Genomic DNA, 16876 nt, shown 5'->3' with positions numbered 1-16876 from the left:
TGCTTGATTTGAAAATGTGGTGTGAGGCTCCGTATGGAGGGTGTGACACAATTGCAGAGCCTCCAGAGGCCAAACTGAGCTCTGTACCACATCGCCGTGCGTCTCCCAAATGTTGTAACAATGCGGAGGGTTCCACATAGCTCCGCATTGACATGATTGGTTGACGGTAGGTGAAGGCGGGAGGTCCTGTATAAACACAAACTCACTTCCTTGACAACAACTCGGCGAAGCGTAAGAAGTACGAATGCCCTGACTTCCGCAGACGCCGAATCACTGTAAATGCTGCACGACCAAAGTAGATGTCGGATCGACCACGCAGCGCCTTCTAGCAACCTGAGAGAGAGCACTTCAGCATTTCACTGCAGACAGACAGGATCAGGGTGCGACCAAAATGGCATCCTCTAACCTATATCGTGCACTACATTTGACTAGAGCCCTATGGTCCCTGGTTAAAAGTAGTGCACTACATTTGACTAGAGCCCTATGGTCCCTGGTTAAAAGTAGTGCACTACATTTGACTAGAGCCCTATGGTCCCTGGTTAAAAGTAGTGCACTACATTTGACTAGAGCCCTATGGTCCCTGGTTAAAAGTAGTGCACTACATTTGACTAGAGCCCTATGGTCCCTGGTTAAAAGTAGTGCACTACATTTGACTAGAGCCCTATGGTCCCTGGTTAAAAGTAGTGCACTACATTTGACTAGAGCCCTATGGTCCCTGGTTAAAAGTAGTGCACTACATTTGACTAGAGCCCTATGGTCCCTGGTTAAAAGTAGTGCACTATAAAGGGAACAGGGTACCATTTGGGACAGAGGATCAGCTAGTTCTGTGGCGTAGAGTAAAAGGAGTGGTGTTGGTTCTGGTCCAGAGGGTTACTGGCGAAGACGAGAGGTGTCGTCTCCTTGATGGATCCATACCAGCTGGTGAAAAGAGACAGTGTGAACAGTAATCATTTGTTGTTGTAAATAACCACACAGGTGAATTGATTATTACACAATTAGGTCATGTCCAGGGTTAGGGCCAATAAATACCATTTGAATTTTAAAAAGTAGACTGAAATTCCAATTTCCACATGGGTTTTGCCCCAACCCTGGTAATGTTCAACAGACAGTTGATTACCTTTGGTGTGGATGTGAGCTGTTGACCCAAGGAACACCTGAGTCAGCGTCTTCCCCTGCTGGGTCATCAAAGAAGTACGGCCGCGGTACTCTGTTGCTGACAGGCAGATTACTGCCCTGCGACAGAAGGAAGAAACACGTCAGAATGGGACTACACATACAAATCCAGAAATGGAAACCAAACATAGGTGAAGTGAAATGTAGGGAGAGCGACCCTAGAGGGCTGGTCAGGAAAGAAAGAGAACAGAAACTAACATCTTCTTGAGGCGGTTGGCGGACTCTGAAGATGAGGATGAGGAGGCTGGTGGGAAGCAGCTCCCATATGAAGAGAATTGCACCGAACGCCAAGTAACCCCTGTCTCCCAGTTCACTACGCAGGTCAGCCTGAGGAAAGAGGAGCAGTGTGTTATTGTGCATGTTTTGAGGTTGAGACTACATTGCAGACGGACTCCACAGAGTCACTGATCTAAAAATCAGCTTGCATTCCCAATAACTACAGACGACAGACATCGCTACGGACGACGACGCATCGACGTCGCTACGGACATCGCTACGGACGACGACGTCTCTACGGACGACGACATCGCTATCGCTACTGATAATGTATCAACATTAGAGATTCTGTGACTTTCTCAAATAGATCCCCTAAAAAAAAAAAGACAGATTTCCCAGTGACATTTTGCCAATGTCGCTGAATCAATTCAACCATTTTGTATGTTAACTATACAACGCAACATTTAATGTGTTGGTCCCATGTTTCATGAGCTGAAATCATTTTCCATACACACAAAAATATTATTTCTCTCAAATTTTGTGCACAAATCTGTTTACGTCCCTGTTAGTGAGCATTTCTCCTTTGCCTGACAGGTGTGGCATTTCAATAAGCTGATTAAACAGCTCGTTCATTACACAGGTGTGTGGAAAATAAAAGGCCACTCTAAAATGTGCAGACGTGTCAACACAATGCCACAGATGTCTCAGGTTTTGAAGGAGTGTGCAATTGGCATGCTGACTGCAGGAATGTCCACCAGAGCTGTTGCCAGGCTCCCCAGTGGGTGGGCCTATGCCCTCCCAGGCCCACCCATGGCTGCACCCCTGCCCAGTTATAGGAAATCCATAGATTAGGGCCTAATGAACTCATATCAATTGACTGATTTCCTTATATATGAACTGTTAACTCAGTAAGATCTTTGAACCTGTTGCATGTTGCGTTGATATTTTTGTTCAGTGAAACATGAATGAAGCTGTTTACCTGGTCAGAGATATTGTACCAGTCGAAGTCAAAGGACTCCACTCTGTGGTTCTGGGACAGTATGAGGACAGCCAGGTTGTAGCACGCTCTACTAGCAAAGAGCAATATTACACCTGCTCCTAGTACCGCAGTCTGGCACACTGTTGTTCCCTGGGGGGATGAAGATACATACCAATCTGCACGTAGTACTGATTGACTTGGAACTACTCATTCAATTCAACTCCAAAATGAATTCAAATTAAAATGATGCTGACAAACATCTAAAATAGAACATTTCCACCTCCAGAAATAAACCCAGTAACATTTTGGTTCAATTATTTTAACATATTAGACCATGCATGGTCCATATTATCAGATATGTTTTTAGCAATAAGAACTTTCTCCATCACTGTAACTAGATATTCTACTATGAGGATGCACCATTTTTCAATTCATTACTCATTTTGTTTGCAGAGATTTTGCCGTGGCACAACGCCACAATTAAATGAGTGCAGCCGAAACACTGGATTTTATCTAGGGGACAGGTTAATCTCATTCACCAGACACTTCCTCCCAGTTAGCTTGGGGATAAAGGTTAGGAATAGCTAGGTCACTTACAGTTAGTGGAGAATGAATGTCATTAAAGCATTAATTATTTTAGGGAAGAATCACATTCCTGACTAGAGAATACAAGATTGTCATGTTGAATCCGCTTTTAAGGAATAGCTGATTAACTACAGTCAGGACTCACCTTACTGTGCAGGTAAGGGCTGGTGGATATCTACAGTCTGGACTCACCTTACTGTGCAGGTAAGGGCTGGTGGATATCTACAGTCTGGACTCACCTTACTGTGCAGGTAAGGGCTGGTGGATATCTACAGTCTGGACTCACCTTACTGTGCAGGTAAGGGCTGGTGGATGGGGAGCGTCGGGTTAACAGAAGCAGTAATGCAGCTAGACAGACAGCCTCAAATATGAAAAGGAGGTCGTTGACCAGCACTCGTATCAGAACCAGATTCCATGTTTTAGCCCCTGCTCCTCCACTGCCCCCGTTCCAGCCGAGAGCAGCACACACCCCATTGACACACAGGAACACACCACTCAGGGTGGCGTAGAAGCACCGCGCCCAACATCTGAGAAGAGAAAGACTTGTCAATGCAAATGATTTAAATAAAGCTACTTCAAAACCACTAAAATAAAGGACACAAACAGCAGCAAGTCATTTGAGGGAAGTGGAACTCACAGTCCATTGCCGGGCTCAGTGTCAGGGTTGTACTTCTCTCTCACTTTGAGTAATACCTGTACACACAAAGGAGAATAGAAACCAGACGATAGTTCAAGTAAACACATACTAGTCTTTAACAAATACTTTCATAGTCTCACATCCTGAAAACCATATCTTACATGCGCTGGCCAGCTTCTCCATTTAACAATCTGTCACGAGTGTCAGACTAATGCTTTTCATAACAAATCATAACTCAGAAAAACTTGTCCTGCAAGCATGTCATGTGATCTAAGATATAATACATATGTGTCTTACCTGAGTGAAGTAGAGGTTGATGAGACTGAGGGTGAAGAACTGCAGACAAACAGGAAAGCAGTAGAGGAGCCAGTAAAACACTGTGGCCAGGCGATTGGCTTCCAGGGCATTATGGAAGTAGAAAGAGAACAGAGTGGTGCGAAGAGCCGCCCAGAGAAGACAGAGGAACAGAAACACACTCTGGTAGCTCCAGCGCTTGTGTCGGTAGAGAAAGAGGAGCCAGAGCTGAACGTAGACTACCAAGAAGAGACTTCCGTAGAGAGTAGTGTAGAGGATGGTAAATCCAAGCTGGACTGATGGGGCCACTGCCGGGTGCAGAGGGAAAGGTGTAGGCAGGGTAGAGTTAGAGGGTAGAATTGGTGTGACTGGAACATCCATTGAGGTGAATGGGAATATTCTGTGTCACTCACTGTCTGGCAATAAGATAGTTCTTTCCCTTGTATATAAAATGATCAATATGATCACATCTATTAGCGTTCAAAATAAATACGGGAGGATTTCAGTGTGTCCATTTTTAAAAATGGGATTAAAACGCTATCTTCAGAGTGGTTTGAATAACATGGTCCTCTGCCTCAGCACTTTGTCACTGTGGTAGAGGTAGTAGAGACAACTGTAAAGAGAGACAACAACAGAAAAACGTGTTGTGAAAAGACAGAAACCCTACAGCAGACTACACTGTGACTTCTTGGCTAGCTTTATTTATAAAGTAGGTCGTTATGCAATACATGGAACTCTGTGTACAGAACAAGTTGTCACAAGAAAAATTTGTACAGCTGACTCTTAACTTAAGGTGCTTACAGACGGGCCGCGGTAAACGGCAATTGAACCGCGAAGAAATCCGCCTACTGTGTGTAGTGACAAACGGTCCCGGTTGTTGTCAGCTCGAATGTTGTCATTAAAAACATGGTTTGATTGGTTTACAAGATAAACGATGCTCGTTGTTTTTAACCAACGCCGCTCAAGACATCAGCTAATTTCATATTTGAGCACTGCTCACTGGAGCGAGCAGCACAAACCGTGCTTCTTGCGTTTTTCCGCCTGCTGCCCTACTCCCATTGAAGTCTATGAGACCCTCGCTGCCCATCTGTAAGTGCCTTAACATCAAAAACTATCCTAACTAGAACAATACGTAGCTAGCCACAAGCCTGTGGTAGGGGAGTTTGAGACATAGCTAGCTAGCTGAGTAACAGTCCAAGTTAGTCTGATTAAATCAGGCTGTAATACACAATTAACGTTAATTGGTAACTTATATACAGCCTGAAACGAATAACTGCAACATCGTGCACATGACAAGCCCAAATGTTGAATAACGTTTCTTTTTAACTTTCTCTACCTGTTTTCTGTGCGATTTGTCTTTCAGCTGCTCGAAATGTGAGACAAAATATCCACAGGAAAGTATCGTTCAGCCGACCGTTTAGAGCGCTGGAACTGAAGTTGACGTTTCTATCATCTGGCGCATGAGCTAAACAGTTCATATACACCGCCTTCACAAAGTATTCATACCCTTTGACCTTTCCCACATTTTCTATTACATTTAGATTTTTTTTGTCACTGGTCTATGCACAATACCCCACAATGTCAAAGTGGAATTATATTTTTCTTAATGTTTACAAATTTAATAAAATACATTTAAAGCTGAAATGTCTTGAGGTAATACGTATTCAACCCATTTGTTGTGGTAAGCCTAAATAAATTCAGGAGCATAAATGTGCTTAGCAAGTCGCATAATAAGTTGCATGGACTCTCTGTGCAATAATGTGTTTAACATGATTTTTGAATGACTACCTCGTCGCTGTACCCAAACACACAAAATTATCTGTAAGGTCCCTCTGTCGAGCAGGAATTTCAAACACAGATTGAACCACAAAGACTAGGGAGGTTTTCCAATGCCTCACAAAGAAGGGCACCCATTGGTAGATGCGTAAAAAAAAATGTTTTACTATTTCTTTGAGCATGGTGAAATTATTACACTTTGGATGGGGTATCAATACACCCAGGTACTACATAGATACAGGCATCCTTCCTAACTCGGTTGCCGGAGAGAAAGGAAACCGCTCTATTACAGAGTTTAATGGCTGTCATAGGAGAAAACTGAGGATGGATCAACAACATTGAGGTTACGCCACAATACTAACCTAATTGACAGAGTGAAAAGAAGGAAGCCTGTACAGAATAAAAATATTCCAAAACATGCTTCCTGTTTGCAACAAGGCACTAAAGTAATACTGCAAAATATGTGGCAAAGTAATTAACTTTTTGTCCTGAATACAAAGTGTTGTGTTTGGGGCAAATCCAATACAACATATTACTGATTACCACGCTTTTCAAGAATTGTGCTGGCTGCATCATGTTATGGGTATCATGTTATGTTATCATGTTACTGCAGAGCTTTTTCAGGATAAAAAATAAACAGAATGGAGCTAAGCACAGGCAAAATCCTAGAGGAAAACCTGGTTTAGTCTGCTTTTCACCAGACACTGGGAGATGAATTCACCTTTCAGCAGGACGATAACCTAAAAACACATGGACAAATCTACACTGGAGTTTCTTACCAAGCGGTCAATGAATGTTCCTGAGTAGGCGAGTTACAGTTTTGACTTAAATCAGCTTGAAAATCTATGGCAAGACTTAAATGGTTGTCCAGCAATGATCAACAACCAACTTGACAGAGCTTGAAGAATTGTATTAATAATGTGGAAATATTGTACAATCCAGGTGTGCAATGCTCTTACAGATTTACCCAGAAAGACTCACATCTGTAATCGCTGCCAAAGTTGATTCTAACATGTATTGACCCAGGGGTGTGAATACTTATGTAAATTAGATATTTCTGTATTTCATTTTCAATACATTTGCTAACATTTCCAAAAATATGTTTTAACATTTTCATTATGTGTAGATGGGCGATAGAGAAAAAAAAAATGATTTAATCGATTTTGAATTCAGGCTGTAACACAACAAAATGTGGAATAAGTCAAAGGGTATGAAAACTTTCTGAAGCCACTGTACCTGCTGACTGCAGATAGTATGCATGCATCGCATGCACACATGTTTGTTCATGACTGAAGGCATGTGCATATGATGGAAGTACATGCACGCAATGGCATACTAAACTAGGTTGTTCTTATTATTGCTCAGTCTGATGAAGACAGCAGGCCTTTACATGGTTTTGCGCATGTGCCAGGTAATAGAAATGTCAACTTCAGTACCGGTGTGGTAATACTTTGTGGTTCAATCTGTGTTTGAAATTTGCTGCTCGACTGAGGGACCTTACAGATAATGTGTCAGCACAGATGGTTTGTTTACGTAGCAGGTTAGGTTAATTAACGTGGAGGTTAAGTGAATTAACGTAGCAGGTTAGGTTAATTAACGTGGAGGTTAAGTGAATTAACGTAGCAGGTTAGGTTAATTAACGTGGAGGTTAAGTGAATTAACGTAGCAGGTTAGGTTAATTAACGTGGAGGTTAAGTGAATTAACGTAGCAGGTTAGGTTAATTAACGTGGAGGTTAAGTGAATTAACGTAGCAGGTTAGGTTAATTAACGTGGAGGTTAAGTGAATTAACGTAGCAGGTTAGGTTAATTAACGTGGAGGTTAAGTGAATTAACGTAGCAGGTTAGGTTAATTAACGTGGAGGTTAAGTGAATTAACGTAGCAGGTTAGGTTAATTAACGTGGAGGTTAAGTGAATTAACGTAGCAGGTTAGGTTAATTAACGTGGAGGTTAAGTGAATTAACGTAGCAGGTTAAGTGAATTAACGTAGCAGGTTAGGTTAATTAACGTGGAGGTTAAGTGAATTAACGTAGCAGGTTAGGTTAATTAACGTGGAGGTTAAGTGAATTAACGTAGCAGGTTAGGTTAATTAACGTGGAGGTTAAGTGAATTAACGTAGCAGGTTAGGTTAATTAACGTGGAGGTTAAGTGAATTAACGTAGCAGGTTAGGTTAATTAACGTGGAGGTTAAGTGAATTAATGTAGCAGGTTAGGTTAATTAACGTGGAGGTTAAGTGAATTAACGTAGCAGGTTAGGTTAATTAACGTGGAGGTTAAGTGAATTAACGTAGCAGGTTAGGTTAATTAACGTGGAGGTTAAGTGAATTAACGTAGCAGGTTAGGTTAATTAACGTGGAGGTTAAGTGAATTAACGTAGCAGGTTAGGTTAATTAACGTGGAGGTTAAGTGAATTAACGTAGCAGGTTAGGTTAATTAACGTGGAGGTTAAGTGAATTAACGTAGCAGGTTAGGAGAATGAGGTTACAGTTAGGGAAAATAATTAGGGTTTGCTACAGTTGTCAACAACTGCTGTCCCTGACGTGACCACTAGACAGAGCTGTAGGTTTACGTCATCTAGACAACCGTAGCAACGTAAACAAACCAAGGTGTCTCTTGTTGTGATGTGTGTTTTGTATCTATTTTAACCCCAGGCCCCGTCCCCGCAGGAGGCATTTTGGTAGGCCGTTATTGTGAATAAGAATTTGTTATTAACTGACTTGCCTAGTTAACTGAAGGTTAAATAAATAAAAACACCCAGCGCTCTAAGAAGTCAGGTTAACAATGCAGGGTTTGTCTCAAATTTCGACCATCTGAAGGACCAACACCACCGTCAACCGGTAGATTAAGTTCAAATGTTTTTTTATTCAACATTCTGGCTTGTAGTAAAACATTTAAACGATTTTGCAGTTATTAGTTTGGGGCTGTTTATATCAACTCATTGTGTATTACAGCCTGATTAATCAGACTGTCCAAATCGGTGTTGTTTACTTTCTACATTGGGGATTTCCCACTCCAACTAGGCGACTTTACCCCCTTCAATTTAACCCTCTGCATGTCAAAACAACTTCAAACTAGCAGCTGACTCGGAAAATATAACCTGAAGACTAACTAAACTAACCTAATCTTCAGTGCTGACGGTGTGATTATTTGCGTAGCTAAAATAACAGCGCGATAACGTTAGTTAGCCAGCTACAGTCAGCAGCTAATTAGATCAACTGGCTTTGTGAAAACTCACGTTATGCGGGCCAGCTAACGTTACTTCTTCCTTTTACTCTCTAGCTCAATGTAATACAGACATGGTGGCAATGTTAGTTTGATCAGTTATAAAATAAGTAAACACTAACCTTTGTTACCTTATTCGAAGATATCGCTCCGGACAAGGAGGTTTACAAAATGTAATCTCGATTTACTTCCTAGTAGTCAGACATGACGTAGTACAGTGGGGGCGGGGTTTATATTTAAAGCAACTCTAGTACCAAACCTGTAGGGGTCAGCTGTGTTCTATTCTTTCTGTGATCGCTCTTTCGATCAACGCCGACCCCAGGGGGTGCGTAATGACACTACACACATATCCGTGTACACACACACACACACACACACACACACACACACACACACACACACACACACACACACACACACACACACACACACACACACACACACACACACACACAGGTGGGATAGAGAGAGAGGAGAGGTGGGGGAGGCAGGGAAAGAATCAGGGAGAGAGAGAAGTGAGGGAAGAAGAGAGAGAGAGAGGGAGAAGGAGGGACGGGGAGAGAGGAGGGAAAGGGAGATAGATGAAAGGTGAAGGAAGGAGAGAGAAGAGGGAGAGGGATGGAGAGGGTGAGAGATGAGGGAGAGAGGGACGGAGAGGGTGAGAGAAAGGGGAGAGGGTGGGAGGGGGACGGAGAGGATGAGAGAAGGGGGAGAGAGTGGGAGAGAGGGTGAGAGAAGGGGGAGAGAGTGGGAGAGAGGGTGAGAGAAGGGGGAGAGGGTGGTAGGGGTGAAAGAAGGGGGAGGGAGAGAGAAGAGAAAGTGGGAGTATACTCCCCCTACCTTGTCACAACACAACTGATTGGCTCAAACGCATTAAGAAGGAAAGAAACACACCTTCTGAAAAAGGTGCAGGGATTGGACTGCCGAGGACTGGGGTAAAGTCATTTTCTCTGATGAATCCCCTTTCCGATTGTTTGGGGCATCCGAAAAAAAGCTTGTCCGGAGAAGACAAGGTGAGCGCTACAATCAATCCTGTGTCATGCCAACAGTAAAACATCCTGAGACCATTCATGTGTGGGGTTGCTTCTCAGCCAAGGGAGTGGGCTCACTCACAATTTTGCCTAAGAACACAGCCACGAATAAAGAATGGTACCAATACATCCTCCGAGAGCAACTTCTCCCAACCATCCAGGAACAGTTTGGTGACGAACAATGCCTTTTCCAGCATGATGGAGCACCTTGCCATAAGGCAAAAGTGATAACTAAGTGGCTCGGGGAATAAAACCGATATTTTGGGTCCATGGCCAGGAAACTCCCCAGACCTTAATCCCATTGAGAACTTGTTGTCAATCCTCAAGAGGCGGGTGGACTAACAAAAACCCACAAATTCTGACAAACTCTAAGCATTGATTATGCAAGAATGGGCTGCCGTCAGTCAGGATGTGGCCCAGAAGTTAATTGACAGCATGCCAGGGCGGATTGCAGAGGTCTTGAAAAAGAAGGGTCAACACTGCAAATATTGGCTCTTTGCATCAACTTCATGTAATTGTCAATAAAAGCCTTTGACACTTATGAAATGCTTGTAATTATACTTCAGTATTCCATGGTAATATCTGACAAAAATATCTAGACACTGAAGCAGCAAACTTTGTGAAAATTAATAATTTTAATTCATTTGTGTCATTCTCAAAACTTTTGGCCACGACTGTACAATGTAGAAAATTGTAAAAATAAAGAAAAACCCTTGTTCTAAAACTTATGTATATATATTTCTTTTAAGTACACAAATACGAACCATCGTACACCATGATCATACCACATCCCTTCCTCAGTTTTCACTCAACAAGGGGAAGGCAGTTCTCTCTTACAGGGGTGGAACATTGTCACAGGACGGAGCAAGATGCAGCTTTAAATAAATGAAAAGGTGTGTTTGAGTAGCCTGTCTCTGTCGCACTCAGCCTATTCGTACTCCCCAAGTGTATTGGCTGGATGCACTATGAAGTGGTAATGCTTCTCTCTCTCTCTTTCTCTCTCTCTCCTCTGTCTGCCAGTGTGCGTACGTTTTGACTTTCCCTCTCATCCCTTTACACTCTCTTATCTCTGTATACTTGGCTTTGCAGCGGTCCTCACCCCTTTACACTCTCTTATCTCTGTATACTTGGCTTTGCAGCGGTCCTCACCCCTTTACACTCTCTTATCTCTGTATACTTGGCTTTGCAGCGGTCCTCATCCCTTTACACTCTCTTATCTCTGTACACTTGGCTTTGCAGCGGTCCTCATCCCTTTACACTCTCTTATCTCTGTATACTTGGCTTTGCAGCGGTCCTCATCCCTTTACACTCTCTTATCTCTGTATACTTGGCTTTGCAGCGGTCCTCATCCCTTTACACTCTCTTATCTCTGTACACTTGGCTTTGCAGCGGTCCTCATCCCTTTACACTCTCTTATCTCTGTACACTTGGCTTTGCAGCGGCCCTCATCCCTTTACACTCTCTTATCTCTGTACACTTGGCTTTGCAGCGGCCCTCATCCCTTTACACTCTCTTATCTCTGTACACTTGGCTTTGCAGCGGTCCTCATCCCATTACATTCTCTTATCTCTGTACTCCTTTCTTCATCACGCTTTGAAAGTCTTATGAAATGTGATTTTAGTTGGATAGAGCTTCCTTTAAATAACTTGTATTTTTGTGTAATCATGTGTATCTTAAATACAGACTCAGAACCTTCAAACTTAATAAGAAAACAATTTGACTATTTCTAAATTTCTAAATCAGAATTTCATAAGACTTTCAAGAAAGACAATCATAAAATACAGTGTTACAAGTACACAGCATATGAAGAGGATGGGAACATTTGAATAACTCAGAAATGGATTAATAACCCACGAGGCCACCGCCCTGGCGCAGAGAGTTAATGATCTGGCTGCAGATTCCAGGTTGAAACCCACATATTCTTAAAACATATATAAAAAAATGTATGAAATTGAGGCTCAGATAAACTCTATTAAAAGAGATGATGTCTTTATTTCATCCAGATATATAAATCCAATCAGAAATTCCTAATTTTGACTAACTGTAAAAAATAAATAAACATTGTGTAAAAATTGACTTTTCAACTATTATAAACGCACCCGATATATTTCCTTCTTTGAGACGCTTGATATGGTCCCCTCTGGCTGATTTTTTTAAAAATCTGAAAAGCAAAAGTGATCCTAACCCATTCATAGATGCCAACTGCTTTAGCGCCTATTGACGATAGTATCTTCTGGTCGGGGGAATTTTGTTAAGATCCCTGATACTCTTTATGAACCTTAAAACGCATCTTTATGACCCTTAAAACGCATCTTTATGACCCTTAAAACACATCTTTATGACCCTTAAGACACATCTTTATGACCCTTAAAACGCATCTTTATGATCTTTATGACCCTTAAAACGCATCTTTATGACCCTTAAAACGCATCTTTATGACCCTTAAAACACATCTTTATGACCCTTAAAACACATCTTTATGACCCTTAAAACACATCTTTATGACCCTTAAAACGCATCTTTATGACCCTTAAAACGCATCTTTATGACCCTTAAACCGCATCTTTATGAACCTTAAAACACATCTTTATGACCCTTAAAACACATCTTTATGACCCTTAAAACACATCTTTATGACCCTTAAAACACATCTTTATGACCCTTAAAACACATCTTTATGACCCTTAAAACGCATCTTTATGACCCTTAAGACGCATCTTTATGACCCTTAAAACACATCTTTATGACCCTTAAAACACATCTTTATGACCCTTAAAACACATCTTTATGACCCTTAAAATGCATCTTTATGACCCTTAAACCGCATCTTTATGAACCTTAAAACACATCTTTATGACCCTTAAAACACATCTTTATGACCCTTAAACCGCATCTTTATGAACCTTAAAACACATCTTTATGACCCTTAAAACACATCTTTATGACCCTTAAAACACATCTTTATGACCCTTAAAACACATCTTTATGACCCTTAAAACACATCTTTATGACCCTTAAAACGCATCTTTATGACCCTTAAAACACATCTTTATGACCCTTAAAACACATCTTTATGACCCTTAAAACGCATCTTTATGACCCTTAAACCGCATCTTTATGAACCTTAAAACACATCTTTATGACCCTTAAAACACATCTTTATGACCCTTAAAACACATCTTTATGACCCTTAAAACGCATCTTTATGACCCTTAAACCGCATCTTTATGAACCTTAAAACACATCTTTATGACCCTTAAAACACATCTTTATGACCCTTAAAACACATCTTTATGATCTTTATGAATCTTAAAACACATCTTTATGACCCTTAAAACACATCTTTATGACCCTTAAAACACATCTTTATGATCTTTATGAATCTTAAAACACATCTTTATGACCCTTAAAACACATCTTTATGACCCTTAAAACACATCTTTATGATCTTTATGAATCTTAAAACACATCTTTATGACCCTTAAAACACATCTTTATGATCGTTATGAATCTTAAAACACATCTTTATGACCCTTAAAACACATCTTTATGACCCTTAAAACACATCTTTATGACCCTTAAAACACATCTTTATGACCCTTAAAACGCATCTTTATGACCCTTAAAACACATCTTTATGAACCTTAAAACACATCTTTATGACCCTTAAAACACATCTTTATGACCCTTAAAACACATCTTTATGACCCTTAAAACACATCTTTATGATCTTTATGAATCTTAAAACACATCTTTATGACCCTTAAAACACATCTTTATGATCTTTATGAATCTTAAAACACATCTTTATGACCCTTAAAACACATCTTTATGACCCTTAAAACACATCTTTATGACCCTTAAAACACATCTTTATGACCCTTAAAACGCATCTTTATGACCCTTAAAACGCATCTTTATGACCCTTAAAACACATCTTTATGACCCTTAAAACGCATCTTTATGACCCTTAAAACACATCTTTATGACCCTTAAAACACATCTTTATGAACCTTAAAACACATCTTTATGACCCTTAAAACCCTTAAAACGCATCTTTATGAACCTTAAAACACATCTTTATGAACCTTAAAACACATCTTTATGACCCTTAAAACACATCTTTATGACCCTTAAAACACATCTTTATGACCCTTAAAACCCTTAAAACACATCTTTATGAACCTTAAAACACATCTTTATGACCCTTAAAACGCATCTTTATGACCCTTAAAACGCATCTTTATGACCCTTAAAACACATCTTTATGACCCTTAAAACACATCTTTATGACCCTTAAAACACATCTTTATGACCCTTAAAACACATCTTTATGACCCTTAAAACACATCTTTATGAACCTTAAAACACATCTTTATGACCCTTAAAACACATCTTTATGATCTTTATGAATCTTAAAACACATCTTTATGACCCTTAAAACACATCTTTATGAACCTTAAAACACATCTTTATGACCCTTAAAACCCTTAAAACGCATCTTTATGAACCTTAAAACACATCTTTATGAACCTTAAAACACATCTTTATGACCCTTAAAACACATCTTTATGACCCTTAAAACACATCTTTATGACCCTTAAAACACATCTTTATGATCTTTATGAATCTTAAAACACATCTTTATGACCCTTAAAACACATCTTTATGATCTTTATGAATCTTAAAACACATCTTTATGACCCTTAAAACACATCTTTATGACCCTTAAAACACATCTTTATGACCCTTAAAACACATCTTTATGACCCTTAAAACGCATCTTTATGACCCTTAAAACGCATCTTTATGACCCTTAAAACGCATCTTTATGACCCTTAAAACGCATCTTTATGACCCTTAAAACGCATCTTTATGACCCTTAAAACACATCTTTATGACCCTTAAAACACATCTTTATGAACCTTAAAACACATCTTTATGACCCTTAAAACCCTTAAAACGCATCTTTATGAACCTTAAAACACATCTTTATGAACCTTAAAACACATCTTTATGACCCTTAAAACACATCTTTATGACCCTTAAAACACATCTTTATGACCCTTAAAACCCTTAAAACACATCTTTATGAACCTTAAAACACATCTTTATGACCCTTAAAACACATCTTTATGACCCTTAAAACGCATCTTTATGACCCTTAAAACACATCTTTATGACCCTTAAAACACATCTTTATGACCCTTAAAACACATCTTTATGACCCTTAAAACACATCTTTATGACCCTTAAAACACATCTTTATGAACCTTAAAACACATCTTTATGACCCTTAAAACACATCTTTATGACCCTTAAAACACATCTTTATGATCTTTATGAATCTTAAAACACATCTTTATGACCCTTAAAACACATCTTTATGAACCTTAAAACACATCTTTATGACCCTTAAAACCCTTAAAACGCATCTTTATGAACCTTAAAACACATCTTTATGAACCTTAAAACACATCTTTATGACCCTTAAAACACATCTTTATGACCCTTAAAACACATCTTTATGACCCTTAAAACACATCTTTATGATCTTTATGAATCTTAAAACACATCTTTATGACCCTTAAAACACATCTTTATGAATCTTAAAACGCATCTTTATGAATCTTAAAACGCATCACTTGCGGTACGATTTTGGAAACATAAGGAAAGTATCTTCCATATTAGCAAGAAATGATTTTCATAAAAACAAAAGGGTAAATTACTGCACATCTTTACAGGGTTAGTGTTTCCACACGGCCATATCTCCATGTTACAGAAGACATAGACTACCTGTGCTAATTAGCTATCTAACGTGCTCTGAACACCGGTGTGTAAACTAACTGGGGAGGAAGTGTAGTTCAACTGGAGACACACATAGCTTGTGGATCTGTGCTAACCTGCTACAGTTTAATAAAGGTTAAATAAAAATATATTTTTTATTTGAAAGATTATTTTGAAAAGATAAGGTGGATATCAGCATTTGTTTCAATGACTATTGACGTTTATAAACGTTAAAAACACAGCGTCGGAATTGCAGTTGACAATGGAGCCAATCGTGGGCGAATGTCACCGCTGAAAACCTGACATACGAAGAAGAAGGGGTTTCGAAAGCTAAAGTGATCCAAGATCAACACTCATAGTCTTAGATACCTTGTAAACATGGGCCCAGAAGTAAGTCTTAGATACCTTGTAAACATGGGCCCAGAAGTAAGCAGCGTATCAAGAGGGAGGCTGAAGTGACGGTGAATAACAGTTACCAGTATTTCCCCGGTTTATGGCTAAGAAGGCTAAAAAGAAAGGGTGGATTTTTGCTGATTGACCATACTGCCATGGCGACCATACTGCCATGGCGACCATACTGCCAAAATAAGATATAAGAGCTTCCCTGGTGGTGCAGAATATTAAAGACCTGGTTTAGGAACCAAACTATATACAGGTTCAAACCCCACATGTACAGATTTGTCAATATATGTCTTTGAATCACCTATAATACAGTTCTCAAATGTGAATTGCCGTTAAATCTGGAGAGAAACATAACTGGGATGTTTTCCAATCTGCTTTAAGGAGCTACACATTTGCATACTGAGAATGTTGTGGTAATATTAGGTCAAACTTAAATATAACATATTCTAAATGTTCTTGAAATGCTCTGAGGACCTCGAAGACGAGATGAAATGTATATTGCGTGAACCTCAATGATATATTTTGTTAAACCTAAAGCAAATATGCTATGAACGTCGTTTAAACGGCATTTCATTCTTACAACATTAAGGAAATGTCCTGTGCAACCTACAGTAACTTAAACATTGTATGAATGTCATCACAACGAAGCATATTTTGTATTTTGGGAACATATCTCTTGTAATGTACCCACACTGTTCCGACAACCTATCGAAATGTTCTGGGAACATTTGAAGAACTCAGAAAGGCTGTTCTGTCAACATTGTAACATCTAAGG

General features: G+C 39.8%; 1 protein-coding gene across 3 annotated transcripts; it reads right to left on the bottom strand.

The window, feature by feature from the left end:
• Positions 1–709: 709 nt before the first annotated feature.
• On the bottom strand, positions 710–9109 carry gpr137 (G protein-coupled receptor 137). Of its 3 annotated transcripts, none has more exons than XM_038993442.1 (8): positions 9013–9109; positions 3888–4497; positions 3591–3646; positions 3240–3480; positions 2369–2518; positions 1372–1500; positions 1118–1233; positions 710–918 (listed from the first exon to the last, which is right to left on the bottom strand). In XM_038993442.1, the coding sequence occupies exons 2-8, from the start codon at positions 4263–4265 to the stop codon at positions 819–821; spliced, it is 1170 nt and encodes a 389-aa protein (XP_038849370.1). In that variant the 5' UTR covers positions 4266–4497; positions 9013–9109; the 3' UTR covers positions 710–818. The 3 variants fall into 3 exon arrangements, with proteins under 3 accessions (XP_038849370.1, XP_038849369.1, XP_038849371.1); XM_038993441.1 differs by having other exon boundaries at positions 9004–9096; XM_038993443.1 differs by lacking the exon at positions 9013–9109 and adding an exon at positions 5221–5362.
• Positions 9110–16876: the final 7767 nt, after the last annotated feature.

Source organism: Salvelinus namaycush, chromosome 5 (assembly GCF_016432855.1).
Source record: "Salvelinus namaycush isolate Seneca chromosome 5, SaNama_1.0, whole genome shotgun sequence".
Classification (NCBI taxonomy): Eukaryota; Metazoa; Chordata; class Actinopteri; order Salmoniformes; family Salmonidae; genus Salvelinus; species Salvelinus namaycush.
This window is presented reverse-complemented; position numbering and strand designations above follow the sequence as displayed.